The 21769-nt window shown below is 38.8% G+C and overlaps 5 protein-coding genes across 5 annotated transcripts in view; 4 read left to right on the top strand and 1 right to left on the bottom strand.

The window, feature by feature from the left end:
- LOC111461741 (glucan endo-1,3-beta-glucosidase 14-like) overlaps positions 1–4442 on the top strand; it is a 7299-nt gene extending 2857 nt beyond the window's left edge. Inside the window, exons 2-4 of the mRNA XM_023105372.1 lie at positions 299–936; positions 1867–2906; positions 4119–4442. Of these exons, the coding sequence (XP_022961140.1) occupies positions 864–936; positions 1867–2906; positions 4119–4202 (1197 nt within the window). The 5' untranslated portion in view covers positions 299–863 and the 3' untranslated portion in view covers positions 4203–4442. The remainder of the gene's footprint in view (positions 1–298; positions 937–1866; positions 2907–4118) is intronic.
- A 483-nt stretch (positions 4443–4925) lies between these two features.
- LOC111461718 (umecyanin-like) lies at positions 4926–5633 on the top strand. The gene is made up of 2 exons (XM_023105342.1): positions 4926–5138; positions 5215–5633. Exons 1-2 carry the CDS (start codon positions 4961–4963, stop codon positions 5538–5540), a joined length of 504 nt encoding a protein of 167 aa, XP_022961110.1. The 5' UTR covers positions 4926–4960; the 3' UTR covers positions 5541–5633.
- An 875-nt stretch (positions 5634–6508) lies between these two features.
- Positions 6509–7302, top strand: LOC111461385 (umecyanin-like). Its single transcript, XM_023104895.1, has 2 exons — positions 6509–6720; positions 6800–7302. Exons 1-2 carry the CDS (start codon positions 6543–6545, stop codon positions 7096–7098), a joined length of 477 nt encoding a protein of 158 aa, XP_022960663.1. The 5' UTR covers positions 6509–6542; the 3' UTR covers positions 7099–7302.
- LOC111461386 (mitogen-activated protein kinase kinase kinase 17-like) lies at positions 7130–8668 on the bottom strand. The gene is made up of 2 exons (XM_023104896.1): positions 8533–8668; positions 7130–8240 (listed from the first exon to the last, which is right to left on the bottom strand). Exon 2 carries the CDS (start codon positions 8217–8219, stop codon positions 7218–7220), a length of 1002 nt encoding a protein of 333 aa, XP_022960664.1. The 5' UTR covers positions 8220–8240; positions 8533–8668; the 3' UTR covers positions 7130–7217.
- Positions 8669–9421: 753 nt separating this feature from the next.
- On the top strand, positions 9422–21719 carry LOC111461632 (WD repeat-containing protein 11-like). Its single transcript, XM_023105231.1, has 20 exons — positions 9422–10419; positions 11126–11555; positions 11799–11886; positions 12050–12231; positions 12468–12604; positions 13374–13440; positions 13875–13995; positions 14168–14276; positions 16114–16189; positions 16282–16464; positions 16805–16965; positions 17629–17728; positions 18056–18239; positions 18363–18649; positions 18811–18932; positions 19269–19413; positions 19490–19582; positions 20662–20735; positions 20910–20963; positions 21041–21719. The coding sequence occupies exons 1-20, from the start codon at positions 9422–9424 to the stop codon at positions 21342–21344; spliced, it is 3915 nt and encodes a 1304-aa protein (XP_022960999.1). The 3' UTR covers positions 21345–21719.
- The last annotated feature ends 50 nt before the right edge of the window (positions 21720–21769 follow it).

Below are 21769 nucleotides of genomic sequence, written 5' to 3'. Positions count from 1 at the left end.
AAAAAAAAAAAAAAAAAAAAAGTAATATATGCAAAGTTTGTGATAATTATTTTAAAAGTGGATTAAGTAATAATAAATGTGTTTGGTCAAATGAATAAATTAATTAAAAAAAAAGTTGAACAAAAATATTTTATCACAAACAAACAAATCAAGAAGACGCGTAAAGCTGTTGATTAAAGACAACAAATTAAGTATCATTTCTAAATATTAAGCTTGATTTTCTACTTTGTTTAAGAAAGATTAAATTTTCTAATGACTATGTTGTAATAATTTTTGCTCTCGAATTCAATACTTGCAGTGACGCTTATCATTATTCAGTATAAGATCATCGCACCCAAGGCCCAAGAACAATTGGAGTTACTGCACAGCCGTCGTCATCTCAGGTCAAAATGGAGGCGATCGCCAATGGTAGCTCATCCCAAACCTTCCTAATTGGCGAGCAAAGCGCATGGGTTATTGGGTAAATGCTCATGATGTCAATTCCATTCTATTCAATGCTGACCAAAGTGGATGGAAGAAAGGTTCTCAGTTGTAGCATCAAGTGGTTGTGGAGGAAAGAGAGGGAGAGATTCCATCAAAACCCACATCCCAAACTTTAAACCCAGAAAGTAAAAACCCCATTTCACCTCCATTTTCGACCTCAATCCAAGATAATCCACAGAGTTCGCTGTAGATACAGTTCAGAGAGTAATTGGGGGGGAATCTTTTGGGTTATGGCATGCCTAAGGATGAAGAAGAAGAAGCAGAGCGTTACAGATTTTGAGTTTGGGATTGATTTGGTTCATTCAATCACACCAATTAGCGAGCCTTGATTGAACAGATTTAACTCATTTCTTCTTGTTCTTCTGCTTGTGTTCGTGGAAATGATGATCAACCCGCGCTTATACTTCTTTCTGCACTCGATTCCCTTACTGTTTCTTTCCTCCTTTCCGCCTGGTATTTGCTTTTCTTTCCCTGACTATCTTTTCGTGTTTAAATGCAGAAGTGGGATTTATTGGTTGAACTTTGTGAGCTTTTTTTTTGCTTTTCTGTTCTGCAATTTGGTTCTTCTTGGCCTTCCTTGTATTGACTGCTGAAGCTTTAGACTTAACGATATCTGCGCCTCTGAAATATTGCTTGTTCTTTTAGCATAATCTACTAGTGTTTGTTACCAATAAGACATTTCTTTACAGTATGCTCAGCTATGTAAGCATGTCTTCAATGGCTTTGAATTGATATTATTCATTATGATACTGCGAAGTGTTTCTAGTCAATGTCCTTTGGTTTTGATGCTCTAATTTTCATTATAGATCAAGTGATCCGCCGTGTGGATAGAGTGAGAATCGCCACAGGCTTTGTAGAGTTCTCTAGGAAAGAGTTGAAGTGAATTCTATTAGGATTTCTGGCTGGATTTTTTAGTAAATCTGCGAAATCACACGTCGGTTGGAGAGAAGAACGAAACATTCTTTGTAAGGACATGGAAACCTCTCCCTAGCAGACGCGTTTTAAAATCTTGAAGGGAAGCCTAGAAGGAAAAACCCAAAAAGGACAATATTTGTTAGGGGTGTGTTTGGGCTGTTATAAATGGTATCAGAGCTAGACACCAAGCTTTGTGCCAGTGAAGACGTTGGGCTCACAAGGGGTGGATTGTGAAATCCCACATTAGTTGCAGAGGAGAACAAAACATTCTTTATAAGGGTGTGGTAACCTCTCCCTAGCAGACGCGTTTTAAAATCTTGAGAGGAAGTCTAGAAGGGAAACCTAAAAAGGACAATATCTACTCGCAGTGGGCTTAGACTGTTATATGAAATCTAGCATCCTTTAGTCCCGATATTGTCTATTGTAGAACAGAATGATTGATGGAAATTATCTCCCCGTTTTCTGCAGCTTCGTTGACAATAGAAGCATTCACTGGGACTTATGGAATAAACTATGGACGAATAGCAAATAACATCCCTTCACCTGATAAAGTAGTAACTCTTCTTAGAGCTGCTAAGATAAAGAATGTTAGGATTTATGATGCTGATCACAGTGTTCTCAAGGCCTTCAGTGGGACAGGGCTAGAGCTTGTCATTAGCATTCCAAATGAATATCTGAAAGATATGAGTGCAAATGAAGATCATGCCTTGAACTGGGTTAAACAAAACGTGCAGCCCTTCCTTCCAGAGACCCTTATTCGTGGGATTGCTATAGGTAATGAAGTTTTGGGAGGGAGTGATTTTGAGTTATGGACAGTATTGTTGGGTGCAGCCAAAAATGTTCATAATGCTCTAAAGAAGCTCGGTTTAGATGATGGAATTCAGATCACTACAGCACATTCCCAAGCCGTGTTTTCTAATTCTTTTCCACCCTCCTCGTGTAAATTCAGAGAAAATGTTGCTCAGTATATGAAGCCTCTATTGCAGTTCTTCTCACAGATTGGCTCTCCTTTCTGTTTAAATGCATACCCATTTCTGGCCTACATGAGTGACCCTGAAAATATTGATATCAATTATGCTCTTTTTCTATCGACGAAAGGGATCGACGATCCTAAAACTCGCCTGCATTACGATAACATGCTCGATGCTCAGATCGATGCAGCGTATGCCGCGCTGGAAGATGCTGGATATAAAGATATGGAAGTCATAGTTACAGAAACAGGATGGGCTTCACGTGGAGATGACAATGAAGAAGCAGCTACAGTAGGTAATGCAAGGACTTACAATTTTAACTTGAGGAAACGGCTTGCCAAGAAGAAGGGAACTCCTCTTAGGCCAAAACATGTGGTGAAGGCTTATATCTTTGCACTGTTTAATGAGAATTTGAAGTGGGGGCCGACTTCTGAGAGAAACTATGGGCTTTTCAAGCCTGATGGGAGCATTGCTTATGATATTGGCTTTCAAGGACTTCAATCTTCATCTGCTTACGCATTACTTTCAACTATTAAGGTATGAAAGCCTTCCTCCTTGACTAAAAGGATTTAATGTTCATTGAAGTTGGCTTAAGATAATCTGCTAAAACTTGTGAGTTGATTAGATTGGAACATTCATATGAAGATCTTTCTTTGTTTCTCTTACCTTTGGTCATTGCTTCAGGATATGATTTGCTGTCTCCCTTGTGAATGTAAGAAATGGGTTCTGTCGCTTCTTGAAAAAGTTTAAGATTCCACGTCAGTTGGAGAGGAGAACGAAACATTTCTTATAAGGGTGTGGAAACCTCTCCCTAGTAGATGCATTCTAAAAACTTTGAGAGGAAACCCAAAAGGGAAAACCCAAAGAGGATAATATCTGCTAGCGGTAGGCTTGGGGCATTAAAAAGGTATTAGAGCTAGGCATCGAGCGGTGTGGTAGGTAGGACGTTGGGCCTCTAAGGGAGGTGAATTGTGAGATCTCACATCAATTGGACAGGGGAACAAAGCATTCCTTATAAGGGCGTGGAAACCTCTCACATCGGTTGGAGAGTGGAACATTCCTTATAAGGGTGTGGAAACCTCCCAGATCAGTTGAAGAGGGGAATGAAACACTCCTTATAAGGGTGTGAAAACCTCTACCTAGTAGATGCATTCTAAAACCTTTGAGGGGAAACCCAAAGAGGATAATATCTGCTAGCGGTGGACTTGGGGCATTACAAATGGTATCAAAGCTAGGCATCGAGCGGTGTGCTAGGTAGGACGTTGGGCCTCTAAGGAGGTGAATTGTGAGATCTCACATCAGTTGGAGAAGGGAACGAAGCATTCCTTATAAAGATGTGGAAACCTCCCATATTGGAGAGGGGAGGTGTGGAAATCTCTCCCTAGTAAACGCATTTTAAAAATCTTGAGGGAAAGCTCAAAAGAGAAAACTCAAATAAGACAATATCTTCTAGCAGTGGACTTAGGCCGTTACACATAGCCCAAAGAGAACCTTACCAACATGCTAACTGTAAGCTGATAGGCATTGTTTCCGTTCCAATAATGTTGTATTCGAGCAGTATATATTCACTCAGTTTTTGCTCTTAAGACATCTGCTTAGTATCACCATAATATATATTCATTCAGTGGTTATCTGAGAAAGATGAGTTTTGATATACCTCTTCTTCTGTTCAAGATTGACCTGCCACTTGAGGCATCACTACATTTCTCTGGTGTCACAAATCATTCTTGCTTTTGTTCACTGATGCAGGAACATGGGGCTACAGGTTCTTATGAGCACCAGATCTCAGTAGCAATAATATCAGCTCTAACTCTATTTCTGTTCTTGCAATGATGGGTTTTATAAGCAAAAACTACCAAATACCATTGATTCTCCCACCCTACATTCAAACGTTTCGATGCAGAGCATAAATTATACAGTTCATGGATTCTTGTTTTCATGAATGTACACTACAAATTTGCTGATATATTTTTTTTAAATCGTTCATAGCCAAATGTATATTGTGAATTATTAAAGAACTAAGGCTATCATTAGCTTTGTCACAGAGAATAAAGTTTAAATATGTTTCATGTTCGTCGTATATTCCGTGTAATTTAGTTAGGTGTCCTCTTGTCAAAGCATCGTTTGCTCTGTTTAGCTAATGAAGAAAAATCTCTCCCCACTGCCTCTACTCATTTCTCATTTAAATAGAGATTCTCTACCTCATTCGGTGCGAATCTATAATGTCCCACATTGGTAGGGGAGGAAAACAACCCACCATTTATATGGGTGTGGAAACCTTCCCTTAGTATACGCGTTTTAAAGCCTTGAGAAGAAACCTGAAAAGAAAAGTCTAAAGAGGACAATATCTGCTAGCGGTGGATCTGGGCCATTACAGAATCCCTGTGAAGTGCTGACTACACGGGTTAAATGAAATCTTACTTTGTCTTTGAACTTGTAAAGGTAAAGTTTGACCGGTTCAAATACATAGTGAGGTCAAACGGCAAGCCAGACTTGTTCAAAGTCGATTCGTTCTTCCCTGTTGATTCTATCATTTTTAAACTTCTATAAAAACCTCCCCTTCTCTTATTTTTTCATCTCAATTCATCAAAATGGGACCAAAATTAATGAGCTCAATTGCTTCTCTCTTCCTCCTTGGAGCTCTCCTTCAAGTCGTCTCTGCCGTCGACCACGACGTCGGAGGCGATTTTGGTTGGAACCTACCTCCAAACACCACCTTCTTTTCTGATTGGGCTAGTAACAAAGCTTTCTCCGTCGGTGACAAACTTGGTACGACGTAATAATCAATCATTCTAAGCATTTGAAAAGTCATTTCAAACTTACGTTTCTTGTTGTGTTTGTGTAGTGTTCCGATCGAAAGCCAACGAGATGCACGATGTCGCGGAGCCGAATTCTGAAGTGGACTTGGATGGATGTGTGAAGCCGGGGATAGTTTTCAGTACATCAGCTGTGTTTTCAGTGGCTCTTGATCGTCCTGGTCGTCGTTACTTCATTTGTACTATTGGGAACCATTGCAACGCCGGCATGAAATTTGATATCGACGTTTTGGCACAGCCTGGAGCGCCAAACTCCCCCTTGGTGCCGCCACCGCCTCCTAGCTCGGCTTCGTCCTTGAGATTTGGTGCATTATTGGCAGCTTTCTCTGGACTTCTCTTAACCATCGTAGCTTAATTATTGTATTATTTACTTCAAGATCATGCTTTTGAGCTAGCAGTGTTTCATTAATATTAATAATAAGTGATCAAAATGGGTGCATATTCATCCTAAATTATCTTCATTAATATTGATAAAAGCCTAACTATTTCACTTCATCAGATGAAAATTTTCATATTTGTTTACCAACACTTTTTGTAAAGGTAAGGGAAGTCAAATTTTATATAACCCAAATCAAATTTGAGTTTTTCTTCTTAGCGGATAATCTGATATTCTTAACAACCAACTAAGAGTAATTTTGGTCAAAGAGCACAATCAAATTAGATGAGTTCAAAGAAAAATCAAAGTAGAAAACCAATGAAATTGAGCCCAAGCGAGAAGGAATCCAACTGATCTTGTGGTAAGTTTGATTAACTTTTTATAATAAAGAAATGAACTAAGAGTAATTTTAATCTCATTTAGTCAGATCGGCCTGCTCTTAAGAAAAGACAGTCTCATACCAAAATTCAAAAATGGACCAAGACCGACCCTACCCCATCATGAATGATGAGTACAAAGACATTCTTAATGGGTCGTGTCTCACTATTTTTATTAAATATAAAAGAAAAAGAAAAGATCGTGCACCATATAGATCAACTTTATATGTATTCATCCTTATAATTCAATAGAATTGTTCTCGAATCAAATAGAAAATTGTATTCGTCCTTTAATATTATAATGATATTTATTTGTTTTTAATAATTTTTGTGGAACACGTATTAATAAATTAATTAAGATATATTTAAATGGTTCAAATATTAAATTAAAGTTTATAAATGAAGGAACATTTTTAGACGACTCTAAGTTCTATGGGTAAATTTGTTTGAAACGCGTGCAACACAAATTTCATTAGAATTCCAATTTATTCTCCATACCTATTATCGTTATTGAATTCAAAATTGGCAACTCATTTCCACAGCTATGCTTATAAATGCCCCACACCCTTGTCCTTCCCTCCCTTCTTCTTCTCAAAGTTCATACATGGGTTCAACAAGATCGAGCTTCCTTGCTTCCCTCCTCTTCATTGGGGCTCTCCTCCATGCTGCTGCCGCCGTCGACCACCGTGTCGGAGGCGATTTTGGTTGGAACCTACCGCCAACACCCACCTTCTTCTCTGAATGGGCTACCAATACCACTTTCTCTGTGGGCGACACACTAAGTAAATATCCATACTTGTTAAGCTCATTCATAATTGTTATGTTCCATAAGTACTGAAATAAATGGGGGGTTTTGTGTAGGGTTCAATTCAAGTGCCAATCAAACCCACAACTACGCCATGCCCGAGTCTCAAGCAGAGTTTGACGGATGTGTGAAGCCAGGAATATTTTTCGAGAATGTAATTTTTGTTACCTTTGATCGTCCTGGTCGTAAATACTTTATCTGTAATGTTGGCAACCACTGCAATTTGGGCATGAAATTTGCCGTCGACGTTTTGCCTAGCCCTGGAATGCCGCCCAACTCTGCTCTCAAAATTGGTGCAGTTCCTACCCTGTTCATGATCACCACCATCCTGCCCAATTTGTTGTTCTTCATTTGAGTTATACATCACAGTGATCAATCAACAGATATTTCAATAATGAGTAATACATTTTCATTTTCATTGGCTTTCCTTCACAAATTGCTTACAAGTTACAAAGATCTATATTACTACTACCTTCATTCAGCAACAAAAGGATGTTTGACTAACAGCCAAGTGGGTCTTCTTTTGTATGGACTTCTGATCAAACACCTTTTTACAAAATCTCTTCCAGCACTTGATATCTTACTTGGGATTTCTGGTATCTCCTGGTTGCAGTTCATTAGATAATTATAAGCACTTTCAAAGCTCCATGCTGGTTTTCCAGTCAACATCTCTAGCACCACGCATCCAAGTGCCCAAATGTCAGCAGGCCAGTCTAGATAGCCATCTTTGGCCAACTCTGGCGCTATGTATGATCCTGAACCACTGATTTCCTCGTCGCATAACACTTCAGGAGTGAGCTTCCTAGCTAACCCAAAACTAGCTAACTTAGCCACCAAACAACCACCTTTATGATCACTTGGTGATAGTAAGATGTTTCTTGGTTTTATGTCACCGTGAATGTAACCAGCATTGCAATGCATGTAACAGAGTCCACGAACAATGTCTCTTGTGTACTTGCGAACTATGGGTTCTGGTAATCCATTACGTCCAAATTTGATAATGTGATCACGCAGGCTTGAGCCACAGCAATACTCGAACACGACATTGTAAATCTGTTCGCCTGATTTGCTCATCGTTATTTCGTCTCCGTAACAACGCACTAGATTAGAGCATGGCCCTAGATTGCATAGCACTTCCTTCTCGTATTGGAGTGAAGAAGATGATTCCATTAAACAAGATTTGACAAGAAACTCTGAATTTGAGTTGGTGGATGATTTGTTTTTGGCCAAGAAAACAAGGCCAGATCCACTTCTGCGAATGAGGCGATCGCCAATCCAGAATGAACCGTGACATTCTTCGATTGCGAAGTTACCAAATCTTCCGTAGTTGTGTTTCACGTTGTTGTTCCAATTGGTGCTCGATTGTGACTTCTTTGCGCACTTCACGATGCCTCTTTTTGTTTTCAAGAACTCGTGCAGGTTAACAATGTTGTGACATTGTTGGTTAACTTGTGAGACAACACAGGACTTCGTCATAGTTTAAATCAAAGATGAAATCTGTACAGATTTAGACGGATATTAGAGATTTGAACGAGTGCAGTCAACAATAAACTATGTAATCGATACGATTCTAGAGGAATTCATCGTAACTTTAACTTAATTATCATCAATTTTGAAATTAAAAACAGCTTTTGAACCAGATGAATACTGTTAATTCTAAGTCTGGAAGCAACAAAACTGGAAAATTTCAACCAATCCACATGCGGCTCAAATTACGGGAAAAAGGAAACACGTCCTGATTCAAATTATGAATGAACAATAAATGAACATGTAGAATTGAACTTCTAACCTGCAGAATGGATCGACCTCGATTCCCTCCCCGGTGCGACAGAGAGGCGGCGGTGATCAGCGGAGATTCTAAGAACGCGTGAAATTCGGCGGTGAAACAGAGGAAACTAAAGCGGCTGCGGCTGCGGCTGAGAGAAAAAAGGTCCAGCAGAGGTGAAGTTCTCCAGTACTGCAGATGAATTGATCAATGCGTCTGAATGAATATATATAGAAAGAATTGGATTCCTTTTCTGTGAAAAATTTCCATTCCTACTCGCTTTCCTTATTTGATCCCTTTTTTTTTCGAATTTGAATGCAATATTGTTTTGGAAATTAATATCGCTGTCAGAAACTTCTCTCCTTAAATATTTCTAAAGGATTTTTTTCCTTATTTGCATAAATTTCTGCGCCTTTGATTAATAGATATTACTGATTAATCGACTTGAGGATTAAGTTTGGTATTAATTAAGCAGTTTGATAAAATTATTCAAGGTTAATTTGTGTTTTTTCTATTGAAAATCATATAATTTATGATTTTTTTTTTTTTTTTTTGTTATAAGAATTCGTACGCTCTTGTTCATTGAAGGCATTAAAGTTGAATTCGTAAGTTTATAATTTGGAATTTCCAAGAATCTTTAAGACAGACATTGCTGTAATTGTAACAGCAATCAGACACATCAACGGTGAGCGGATTGTGTTGGCGCCGTTGTTTGAATCTGAGCGAGTTGAAGCTCAAAAGTCAGCTCCCGCGATCTGCAATATTTTCATTTTCTATTAATCGAAGACCATTTGGAAGATTCGGCCGAATCCTCCGCTTTCCGGATCTTTCGCATCCGATGTCTCATGGTTGCTAGTTTATCGCCGCCCACAATCAACATCCGATTCTCTTCTCTGATCGTACTTTGACCGGAATGACAAGCCCCCGATCGTTGGGGCCACCGTCTCTTCCGATTCACTCCCCAACTCGGCACTATGACTCCTGGGACTGTATGCTTCCGGGACCTCCCAGTCGCAACAACTTCGGATCCGCCGACATCAGCCCTTCCGGTCTGCTCGCTTTCCCCTCCGGCAGCTCAGTCTCCATTGTCGATTCTCGTTCTATGCAACTCATCACATCAATTCCCATGCCTCCGCCGTCAACTACTACTTCTTCTCTCTCCCCTTTCGTCACCTCTGTACGGTGGACTCCTCTCCCCCTCCGCCGTGACCTCCTCACTACTGAGCCCTCCGCTTCGCACCTTCATCTCGCCGCTGCTGATCGTCAAGGTCGCATTGCTCTCCTTGATTTCCGCCTGAAGTCTCCAACTATCTGGTTCGATACTAGCGACTACAAGTTCGGTGTTCAGGATCTGTGCTGGGTGCGGTCTGGACCTGACTCGTACTTTATCGCTGCAATTCACGGCGCCTCGGCTCTCTCCCTCTATAGTGTTACCACTGGTCGATGTGTCTGGAAATATGACGCCTCCCCTGAATATTTGTCTTGCATTCGCTTCGATCCTTTCGATTCGCGCCATTTTTGCGTAATTGGTCTCAAAGGGTTCCTTCTATCGGTTCAAGTTCTTGGCGAGAAAGAAAACGACGTTGTCATCAAGGAGCTACGGATTGGAACCGACTGCACCGAATTGCAGAAGCTAGAAAGGGATGCGGCTGCCGGATCGTCGTCGCCGGCCTCCGCCATATTTCCTCTTTATAATGCGAAATTTTCATTTTCGCCTCAGTGGAGGCACATTTTGTTTGTAACATTTCCAAGGGAGTTGGTGGTGTTTGACTTGCAGTATGAGGCGGCGCTTTTTAGCACCTCATTGCCTCGTGGGTGTGGTAAATTCCTTGATGTGTTGCCGGATCCGAACAGTGAGTTGCTCTACTGTCCTCACCTGGATGGAAGGCTCAGTACCTGGCGGCGAAAAGGGTAAGTTCTCTTGGTCGATATCTGCAAGGTTTAATTATGAAGTGGTTGAATAACATTTATGGTTCCTAGGTTGTTCCATGTTTCGTGTAAATGTTATTATTATGTTCAGGTCCGGTTGCCTACCCCTTTTCAAAAATTTCATGGAAACTTATCCCCCTTGAATCGTTCCTTGTGAATTTGCGAAGTGTATAAACTAGTTTTGAAGAATTTTGGATTGCTGTCGAAGATACGTAAATCGTGAGCGTTTATAAGATTAGATGTATAGTTGCGATTGTAATGAGATTGTTTGTTATGTATGAAAAAGTGTACTTAAATGGGAGGTCGGATGAGTTTGGGGACGGGACTGTGGAACGTTGCACGAATGGACTTGTTAAGACTTGTATGTTCTTAAGGATTGAGAAAGTTGTAGGTAAATCCAGACCTGTGGATGTGTTTATATCTATTTATCTTCATAAATTTATTGAGGTCTAGTTTGAATTCTGAGTTGCAGAGTAGTGGAAAATTCTCCCAGTTATACTAAAATTTAAGTGCCTATGACAATTGTTCTTTCTATCATGAGTATTAATCCTTCTTTGTGCATGCCAAGGTAGGAACCTGACTTACAGGCTTGCATAATCGGATTTGTTGGTGTATATAACTCTTTTCCGCGAATATTTTGCTTAATTTTTGACTTCGAGGAGACGAACTTGTATGTTTATACTTCCAGAGGTGAACAAGTCCACATAATGTCTGCAATGGAAGAGTTGCTGCCTTCAATTGGCACATCTGTTCCATCTCCTTCAGTTCTTGCTGTTGTCATCTGCCAGTCTGATTCCATCCTCCAAAATGTTGGCAAGCTTTGTTCTGATGTACCCCGTTCGCCTGATGCACATTCCGAAGCAGCTATTGATACTCCATTTGATGTTTGTGATGAATCTGGTCATGTCTCTTCAATAAACTTGATATCCATCTCTGATGATGGAAAAGTATGGAACTGGCTCGTAACTTCCGAATGCACTGAAGACACTCAGAAGGATGATGCAGGTGTGAGTATGAGCAAAGTGCCAGCCTCAGACAGCAACACTGACCACACGGGTTCTTCTACAAGTGGTGGTCGTCCACCCTCTGACCTCAGCAAACTGGATTTGTCATTTAAGGTTAGCTTCTGTTTGTTAACGCTCTTCTTAAGAACAACTCAGTTTCTTACCAAAATATTATTCTTTAGTTTTGTTCTTCCATTAGTACTACACGGATGCGTCAAATTTAAGTGTAAAATGTAGCATGTGTTGTTTTATTCCATGAAAGTTCGATTTCGCATAAAGAAAATGGTTTTGGCTGTTGCCTCTTTTTTAATTCAATCAGGAAATTTCTGCCTGCTAACTGTTAAAGCATTGATACAGATCAGTTTAGTTGGTCAGCTTCAGCTTCTTTCTTCTGCAGTAACGATGCTAGCAGTGCCATCTCCATCCTTAGTAGCTACAATAGCTCGTAAGTTTCATGACTAAGCTCTGTACATGCAAATATATATTACCCATGTATTTCTTCAGAGTTGTAATACTATTTTTTATGAGATCTGAGGTGGTTCAATTCAATTGAATGAGCTGGATGTTTCTAGTTTGAAAAACTTGACTAGCCTGGTTTCTTATATGAGGTGGAGGAAACGATCCTGCTGTTGCCGTACCATTGGTTGCTTTAGGGACTCAAAGTGGAACCATTGATGTTATTGATGTTTCTGCCAATTCTGTTGCATCGTCCTTTTCCGTACATAATAGTGTCGTTAGAGGCTTGCGGTGGCTAGGGAATTCCAGACTGGTGTCATTTTCTTACAGTCAGGTATATGCTTAAGTATTTTGTCAATATTTTGAGTTTGAATATATTCATTTTACATTCAATGTGTTTCTGCTCGTATGTTCGAATTATATCACGTACAAATGTACTTAAGTATCGGATTCTCATAATAAAAAAGAGCACTGGATTGGTAGTAACCTTTTTATTATCGTATACCCGTTTGCATTTTTCATTTTATTATGCAATTCAAGACGTAACATGCACTACTCTTGTGGACTCAGGTGAATGAGAAGTCTGGAGGTTTCATTAATCGTCTCGTTGTGACCTGTCTTAGAAGTGGCTTTAATAGAACCTTCCGTGTTTTGCAAAAGCCAGAACGTGCACCCATCAGAGCTTTAAGGGCCTCTTCATCTGGAAGGTTGACCTTTGTCTCTGATGTTTTCTGTTATTTGTAATATAATGTTTTCTCTTCTACTACTATTTTTTCTTGAATTTTGGGGCAATATACGTTTGCTTCTGTCTGTCGTAGACTTCTCAATGAATATTTTAGATAAGAGTTATGTGGGAGTAGGGATATACTAGCATTAAACTCCTCACATGGTGATGTCCCACAATGGTTGGGGAGGAGAACAAACCACCATTTATAAGCGAGAGGAAATCTTCCCCTAGCAGACGCTTTTTAAATCCTCGAGGGGAAGCTCAGAAAGGAAAGCCCAAAGAGGACAATATCTGCTAGCGGTGGGCTTGGGTCGTTATAAATGGTATCAGAGCCAAACACCGGACAATGTGCCAGCCTTCTCGCTGTTCCCCAAAGGAGGGGTAGACACGAGGCGGTGTGCCAGCAAGGACGCTGGGCCCCAAAGGGGGTGGATTTGGTGAGGGTCCCACATTGAATTGGAGAAAGGAACGAGTGGCAGCGAGGACGCTGGCCCCAAAGGGGGGGTGGATTGTGATGTGTCACATTGGTTGGGGAGGAGAACAAAACACCCTTTACAAGGGAGTAGAAACCTTCCCCTAGCAGATGTGTTTTAAAGCCTTGTGGGAAAGCCCAAAGAGAACAATATTTGCTAGCGATGGATCTGGGTCGTTACAAATATCCTGATGTTGTTGCATAAAATTTATGCAACGTTACTTGCAGCTTTATTCTAGTACTAATCTTCTTTCCTTTGTTTCTTGGTTAATTCTAGGTATCTTCTTATCCTGTTTCGAGACGCTCCGGTTGAAGTTTGGGCAATGACAAAGACTCCTATCATGGTAAATTCACAAACACCATCCATTGTTTGCCATTAGTGTGGAGAGATGACTTATCTTCCCTGATTTGTGGATTTTTTTTTTTAAAAAAAGAACAACTATTCAGCAATATCAAAGCCTTCATTTCCTATACCAGGAATTCTATTTTAGTGTTTCTTAATGACCTGGAAACATGACCGATCTCCAGTCTCGAATCCTTTTGTCGTGCTTGCTGTTGATTTTGCATGGATTATCTAGATTACATTTTGCAACTTCTCACTGCTTCCATTTTCAAAAGAATTAACTGCAATAGCCAATAGGACGATGTTTTTCCATGTCTATATTGTGTTGCACAAAGTTAAAAATTATTGTTCTCCAATAAAATGTTAGAATTATTCTGGTTATTTTGTGTAAAAGGAATGTTCTGGTTAACAGAAATTTTTATTATCTCCATGTAGCTTAGATCGTTAGCTCTTCCATTTACAGTTTTGGAATGGACACTTCCAACAGTTCCGCGGCCTGTTAAAGAGCGTACTACCATGACACCGGATACTACGAAGGCATCATTATCTGATTCTAGTAAGCCTGTTACATTATAATTTGCAACTTCTCATTGCTTCATTATCAATAGAACGACTTTGCTTTGTCACCAACTATTACACATATTCAGGCTTTTGGTTGGCTTAACTTTCGTTTGTTATGTTATACTTGGCCTTATGCATGCTTTAAGTGAAACTATTTTCCATATCAGAGGCACCAGAAGGCAATCAGGATGAGACTTCTGAAAGCTTTGCGTTTGCACTGGTAAATGGTGCACTTGGAGTGTTTGAGGTTAATGGGCGAAGAATTCGGGACTTCAGGTATAGTTCCTTCTCAATACCATCAGAGTACACTATAAATCTTGGTCGACAAAAGTACTTGGACTTCATATATTTCACCACATATATAATACTGGGCAAGTTTCTAATCCAAACACTAAAATTGTGTTGTGTGAGAATTTATTATATATATATATATATATTATATATATATATATTTTTTTTTTGTAAGAACCAATTTTATTGATGTATGAAATTTACAAAGGGATGGATAATCGATGGTGGTTACGAAAGCCTTTTCCAATTAGAATAAAGGGAAGTGTAACTATATGAAACAAAGAGAGTAGACAAAGTAATGTTAGAATCCAATGATTCAAGGTAAGTGACATGGTAATCCTAGCCAATTGGATCTATAAACTCTCACAAACCTCATGGATATGCAAACCCCTAGATCACAAATGCTAAAACCCCCAAATTAATATGATTTCATCCCAAATAATTGTAACCCTTGGGAATTCGATCTAACAACTTTATTGAAGAGTAAGACGTGTAGATCTAAATATCCATGAACTCCAAAGCAATAAGGTTTAAAATTTGAATCCTCCACAAGCAAGATTGATCGGGTCAAGCTTGAATGATTATAAGCATAAAACCTAAACCACAAAGAATTGCAAAGAAATTTAGTCATTGACTAAAAGAAAGCATAAATGCTCTTTTTACTACATTTTTCAAGTCTACCTTACAAAGACAACATACATGACTTCATATAGCCTCAAAATGAAATTCTTGACCTTCCATGAGACATTTCAAGAGTGGTAACCTTCATATTTTATGACTATGTAAATGTGACCTTAATGAAATACCATAACTCTAGATTTTCATCCACAAAAAATTTGTAACCATCCAAGAATAAATGGTGGTTGATTTTTCTTTAATGTGATGAATTGCAACTTGAGTTTATTTTGTGGGAATTTGAACAATATTTTTTCACATCTTTATTGAAGTTCATATTGCACGAATGAGATGTCTGGGTTCATATCAATAAAAAATCTCAAAACAAAGAAAAACATTTTTCATTTGTCTGAGTAACTAAACTTGATCAAAGTGAAGAATTGAAATGAATTTTGTTGGAGGTGGGTAAAAAGGTGGTTTGATAAAAGAAATGCTTAATCTTAGAGGGTTGTTTTCCTTCCGTGAGAGTTATCCAACTTGAGTTATAGGAATAAGAACGATTTCAAAAATGAATAAGAAAACATAAGTTAAACCGTAGACTAATTGAAAAAAGAAAAAATTATAAGAAAGTATTATTTAGACCGAACTCTAATTAATTTAATAATCTATGTGTCTATTGGACATTCATTTGGATTCGATTCAAATAAAAATATAAGCTGTTGTTGTAAAATGATGATTTGAATAGACACAAGGTGCCATACTAGGATTTCATTTCCTAATAGCATGACCACAGACCAAAATTAATACGCAATAATGCTATTGGTCCTCTCATACATTTTCATACGAATTGAGCTTATGCTGATTAAATTAAAGTATCCTGCTCTTTTGGTTGGTTTCTAACAGGAACATAGAGATTAACATACACTGTTACGCCCCCTAAATTTCAAATCTGCAGATTAATACGCAATAATGCTATTGGTCCTCAAGGGTTTGGATGAAAATAGATTGTTTATTCAATTTTACCTATGGTCAAATATTAATAACTGATATGGAGTTTTCTGATAAAATTCCTTGCCGTTTGTAGAATGTTTATCATGAACTGTGAGGTCTGAATCATAAAAGTTATGTTCTTAATTCTTATTGAATGAAATTCTTTGCCATCCAAATGAGAAAAATCTCATGAAGATTTTTCCTTACATATCTGTAGACCCAAATGGCCTTCATCTTCATTTGTTTCATCTGATGGATTAATTACAGCCATGGCCTACCGCTTGCCACATGTGGTACGTGTCACTCCGAATTTAATAAAATAAAATTATGATTTTTGGTGGCTTCAGCTGGATGGCTTGATAACTCTAATTCGGACATTTTTCAGGTCATGGGTGATAGGTCAGGTAACATTCGCTGGTGGGATGTAACAACCGGGCATTCTTCTTCTTTTAACACCCACAGAGAAGGAATCAGGCGAATCAAATTTTCCCCTGTAGTTCCTGGAGACCACAGCAGAGGACGTATAGCTGTTCTATTTTATGATAATACATTTTCCGTATTTGATCTTGTAAGTTTTATTTATTTATTTTTAAATTGCTATTTGATTTTGTAAATATAAATCTAACCAATTTACATTTTCCATAAATTTCTGGTTCTATTGCACTTCATGTTTTCTTATATTATTTATGAGCTTTTTTAATATTGGGCCTTCAATTTGTTACCTTTGCTGCGTTTGGCAATCTGTAGATTAATATTAGGCCCTTTAACATTCAAAGAGTGCTGATTCTTTTGAGTATTAGGTGCGTGGGATTGCATGCATGTTTTCTCCCAGAGCATGTTATACCATGGATAATTTGAAGGGATTTTCTGTTATTGATTATAAATCCATGTATACGTTTCGGTGGCAGGATTCACAGGATCCCTTGGCTAATTCCATTTTACAACATCAATCTCAAGGGACCCTTGTCTCGGAACTTGATTGGTTGCCTCTACGAACGGATAGAAAAGATCCTCTAGTTTTATGTATTGCTGGAGCTGATAGTAGCTTTCGTCTTGTTGAGATCATAGTGTAAGTACTGGAGTTCCATTTGAATCTTAGGGATTTAGTTTTTAAATTATTTAATTTATTGTTGTTGGTATTTTCTGTACAGGATTTAGTTTTAAAATATTGTTGCTACTTGCATCAATGCCTTGTGAATTATTGAGGTTAAAAGTTACAAGAACATATATATTTGAATTGGTATGCGTTTGTAAGGTTTTTTTTTTTTTTTTTCTTCTTTCTCCCTTCTATCTTCTTATTGAAAATTCATGTGCTTGATCAGAACGTCATGGTTTATAATTAACAAGGAAACAATACGAGCACGAGTAAAGAACTACCCGAGTGTGTTGGAGGTTGACTGTAAACTGAAAAGAAGTGTACTAGTCCTAAATCACGTTATTGTACCGTGATGCTACTTGGGTTCCTATTCCATATGCACTCTGTGGGCTTCTTTCTTAGACAGTAGTCACTGTATTCTTCTGATGCACAGTATATAGAACAGTGCAAATAGAAAAGCTCAATCAATCTACAAGGAACAAAACATCGACTTAAGTAAAGGACACAATAGGTGTCTGGTATATGAAACTCGTTCTGTCCTGTTTTTTTCTTTATTATTATTATTAATAATCTTTTAAAGGTGTGTGGTTTAAATGCTATCTACGATTGCGCTTATGTAACCCTTATTTTATGCAGTAATGGAAAAAAGCATGGCTATGGACCCAAGACGGTCAAGGAAAGATTTCGGCCGGTGCCTATATGTTCACCAATGTTACTTCCTACTCCACATGCATTGGTAAATATTTTTCATCTGTTCTCCTCATCACATGCATCTTATTCCTATTCCTAATCTCTTGTTATAGGAAAATTGAAACTTATTTCCATTTTTGGTTCAGTCAATTATTTTTCGTTGCATTTTAAGCAGGCTCTAGTTTTTGCAATATGTGAAGCATTTGTAGGGAATAGAGATGTAGATGGAAATGTACATGTGAAGCGTTTGTAGAGAATAGAGATGCAGATTAAAGTGTACAAATCAAAGAGCCAACATTAAATGCAGATTTTGGAGTATGGGATCAGACATATATTTTTTGAATGAAACTCATGTTAATTTTATTCTCGACAGGCATTGCGGATGATCTTGCAGTTAGGTGTAAAGCCCTCCTGGTTAAATACGAGACCTCAACTCGCGTCTGGAGTTTCAGCAGCTGGTGGTGACCTTCGGAGTCACATGATGGACCTACCCCCTGTTGGTGATTCTGTGGTGCCAGAAATGCTTCTCAAGGTGCTTGAACCTTACCGTATAGAAGGTTATATTCTGTCCCATATGCTGTTCTCATGACCTATGGCTATGAAAACGCTCTAGTCTCTTCTTTCTACACAGATGGTGATCTTCATTATTCTAACCTATTCTCAATGTTTCACGGCTGAAGGTTGCATACTTGATGATGCGAGGGCAAAATTATATTCAAAGTTAGTACATAAAGGCTCTGCTTTGAGGTTTGCCTTCGCTGCCGCAATTTTTGGTGAATGGTCTGAAGCCCTCTTTTGGCTACAGTTGCCCAATGCTCTAAGTCATCTGATGAATATGTTAGCAAATAAGTCTCCCCAGAGAGGCCGATCCTCTGCTTCTAATGTGGATCTTGATGAAATTTCAATGCTGAATAGGATAAGCTCAAAGGGAAAATCAATGCCAAGAACTGGGAAGAAAGAATCATTTGTAAATCTCTTGCTCGTTTGCTAGACTTCTTAATTAGCAAGTTAAAAACCATCCATCACTCTTACTCATTTATTTTGATGCTTACTGGAGTTTTTATGTAATCTTTCACAAGATTTTCACTTATTTCATTATGGCTAATGATGTGGCTTTTGTTATTGCAGGGTCAAGGCCATCTTATGGCAATGGCTTTCAAAGAAGAAGATTTGTGGGAAAGTGCAAGTGAACGCATAACTTGGCATGAAAAATTGGATGGGGAAGAGGATATTCAAAACCGTGTACATGAGTAAGATCAGCTTAACTCCGTCCTGTTCATCTGCACTATAGTGTTTTTATTTGCGTGGGCGTATAAACTTACATGACTGCAAAAATGGCTTCTGCTGATCCTATGTTTATTACGTGAATGCATGTGTTGCTATTAGGCAACAGCTTGGTTGTAAAGGAAAATGCTATTCTCTTAAAGGAGCATATTTCAAAATTCAAATTACCACTCTTGTTGGTTTCAGCCTCTGGAGCTCTTTCATTGCAATTGAGTTGTCCTTTTCAATGTTCTCACGCTTTTGTTCCTTCTAAAGAATTCAATCTGCATTACCTTTGTCTATCTAACTGGTTTTATCATTAGGCTTGTGTCTGTTGGAAACTTAGAAGCTGCTGTTAGTATACTGCTTTCCACCTCTCCAGAGAGCTCTTACTTCTATGCAAATGCTCTACGCGCCGTTGCACTTTCTTCAGCAGTGTCAAGATCGCTTCTAGAACTAGCTGTCAAGGTATGTTTGGTTGAATAGCTTCAATTTGGATGTTGAAGAACTTGTCATGATCAGATGCACCCTTCTCTGCTGTTAGGTTGTTGCAGCCAACATGGTGAGGAGTGACCGGTCATTGTCTGGAACTCATCTTCTCTGCGCTGTAGGAAGATATCAAGAAGCTTGTTCTCAGGTGTCCATATATCAAGATGTCTTCTCTTTTCATATATTTTTAGGTTTTATTGAATTTATACTTTCTAAGGCATAGGAACAATTGATTCACGTTCATATCGGTTCAACCTATAGTCGAGCTTGATCACATATAGTTACTTTACACTTGACAGGTTGTTCTTTTCTGTTGCTGTGATAGAAGATCTTTCATCTTCCCCCTTATAATACCTCCCATATTTTCCAGTTAGAAAAGTAACATTAAGAAGTTTCATCTATGAAAGACGAGTGCGAGAATTGAGGATGATGAGCAGTCAAACCCAAGAGATAAGGGATTTTAGGTGTAACAGTCCAAGCCCCTCTCAAAGTTTTTAAAACGCGTATGCTAGGGAGAGGTTTTCACACCCTTATAAAGATTGTTTCGTTCTCCTCTCCAACCGATATGGGATCTCACAATCCACCTCCCTTCGGGGCCCAGCGTCCTCGCTTGCACTCGTTCCTCTCTCCAATCGATGTGGGATCTCACAATCCATCCCCTTTCGGGGCCCAGCGTCTTTGCTGGCACACCTCCCGGTATCCACCTCCCTTTGGGGCTCCGATGTGGGATCTCACAATCCACCCCTCTTTCGGGGCCCAGCGTCCTCCCCGACACTCATTCCCTTCTCTAATCGATGTGGGACCTCTCAATCCACCCCCCCTTCACGGCCCAGTATCCTTGCTGACACACTACCCGGTGTCTGGCTCTGGCTCTAGCTCTGATACTATTTGTAACGCTCCAAACACACCACTAGCAGATATTGTCCTCTTTAGGCTTTCCCTTTCGAGCTTCCCTTCAAGGTTTTTAAAACGCGCTGTTAGGGAGAGGTTTTCACACTCTTATAAAGAATGTTTCGTTCTCTCACATGTATATTCTTCATCATACAGAATAGAAGAATGTCTGCCTTGTTCATGATCGAATCTCTCTTAATGTGGACTTTTTTTTTTTTAGTGAACATAATAGATGACAGGACATAATTTCTTCAAAAATATATTTTCTATCATGGTGATTCTGTTAATTTTTTGTTTTCTCTTGGGCTGGATTGTTCTAATGCCATTCTCACACAGCTTCAAGATGCTGGATGCTGGACGGATGCTGCGACTTTAGCTGCCACACATTTGAAAGGATCTGACTATTCGAGGTACTTAAGAGTTAAAAGATTTTCGTATTATTTTCTGTTGTTTTTATTAGATGTCTTAAATGATAAATGAACACAATTTTACTCAAACATTGTTGCTTTTTATGGAACATTTCAAAATTATCGTACCATTATTCATGTGGATTTCTCGGATTGGCTATTTCATATGTTCTTCAGGGTACTACTAAGGTGGGCCAATCACGTCTTCCATAGCGAACATAACATCTGGAGGTATCACCATTTTCTTCTCTGTTTACTTGCATACAAGTTTTCCTCCAACATGGTATGCTGAAATCGCCCCTTTACAGGGCACTGATATTGTATGTCACAGCTGGTGCACTACAAGAGGCACTAGCAGCACTTCGCGACTCGCAACAACCCGATACTGCAGCCATGTTCATCGTGGCTTGTCGAGAAATACATACAGAATTTATCTCAAATTTCGAAAACTCAGATGATGAGTCGGATTCTCATGGTTTGAAGAAAGAACTCATTAAGTTGCCCGGGTTGGACCCTGCAAATGATGATGTTATTGCAGTTGGTGAATATTATGGACAATACCAGAGAAAACTTGTGCACCTCTGCATGGATTCCCTGCCTTATTCTGATTGAAGAGCATGAGATTTACTTCTCTCCGTGTCTGATTTGATTGATTGTTTAACTCTCCAGGGATTTGCATTTTATTGAGTTCATCCCTGAAATGAAACCACATGGATTCATACGCTGAAATAACTGAGAATAGAAATGGCTGCAGAGAAAGAGGATTTCATTGTGGCTGTATGATCTACAAATCTTTATAGAGTTTATTCACATTTTTCCTTACTTGTATATAGCAGCTTTTGGATAACATGAACGATTCATGGCATTGAATGGGCATGAATTGGACAATATCTAACAGGTTTTTGTATTTGTTTTGCAGAAATGTAGGACTGTATAAGAAGGTATCTTATCTTTTGATGCTTGGACATTATAGAATAATGATTTCAATTAATTGTTTTTATATTATGCATGTGTGGTATGTTTCTTCTTTTTTTTTT

The sequence above is a fragment of the Cucurbita moschata genome, unplaced genomic scaffold (genome assembly GCF_002738365.1).
Source record: "Cucurbita moschata cultivar Rifu unplaced genomic scaffold, Cmos_1.0 Cmo_Scf00025, whole genome shotgun sequence".
Lineage (NCBI taxonomy): Eukaryota > Viridiplantae > Streptophyta > Magnoliopsida > Cucurbitales > Cucurbitaceae > Cucurbita > Cucurbita moschata.
Note: the sequence above shows the minus strand (reverse complement) of the source record. Positions and strands in the feature narration are given on the sequence as shown.

Excerpts from the sequence above, each read along its gene's own strand:
- LOC111461385 (XM_023104895.1), top strand. The coding sequence starts at position 6,543 with ATGGGTTCAACAAGATCGAGCTTCCTTGCTTCCCTCCTCTTCATTGGG. Across the intron at positions 6,721-6,799 it reads CTCTGTGGGCGACACACTAA|GGTTCAATTCAAGTGCCAAT; the intron begins GTAAATATCCAT and ends GGTTTTGTGTAG.
- LOC111461718 (XM_023105342.1), top strand. The coding sequence starts at position 4,961 with ATGGGACCAAAATTAATGAGCTCAATTGCTTCTCTCTTCCTCCTTGGA. Across the intron at positions 5,139-5,214 it reads CTCCGTCGGTGACAAACTTG|TGTTCCGATCGAAAGCCAAC; the intron begins GTACGACGTAAT and ends GTGTTTGTGTAG.
- LOC111461632 (XM_023105231.1), top strand. The coding sequence starts at position 9,422 with ATGACAAGCCCCCGATCGTTGGGGCCACCGTCTCTTCCGATTCACTCC. Across the intron at positions 11,556-11,798 it reads AACTGGATTTGTCATTTAAG|ATCAGTTTAGTTGGTCAGCT; the intron begins GTTAGCTTCTGT and ends GCATTGATACAG. Across the intron at positions 17,729-18,055 it reads TTCCTACTCCACATGCATTG|GCATTGCGGATGATCTTGCA; the intron begins GTAAATATTTTT and ends TATTCTCGACAG.
- LOC111461386 (XM_023104896.1), bottom strand. The coding sequence starts at position 8,219 with ATGACGAAGTCCTGTGTTGTCTCACAAGTTAACCAACAATGTCACAAC.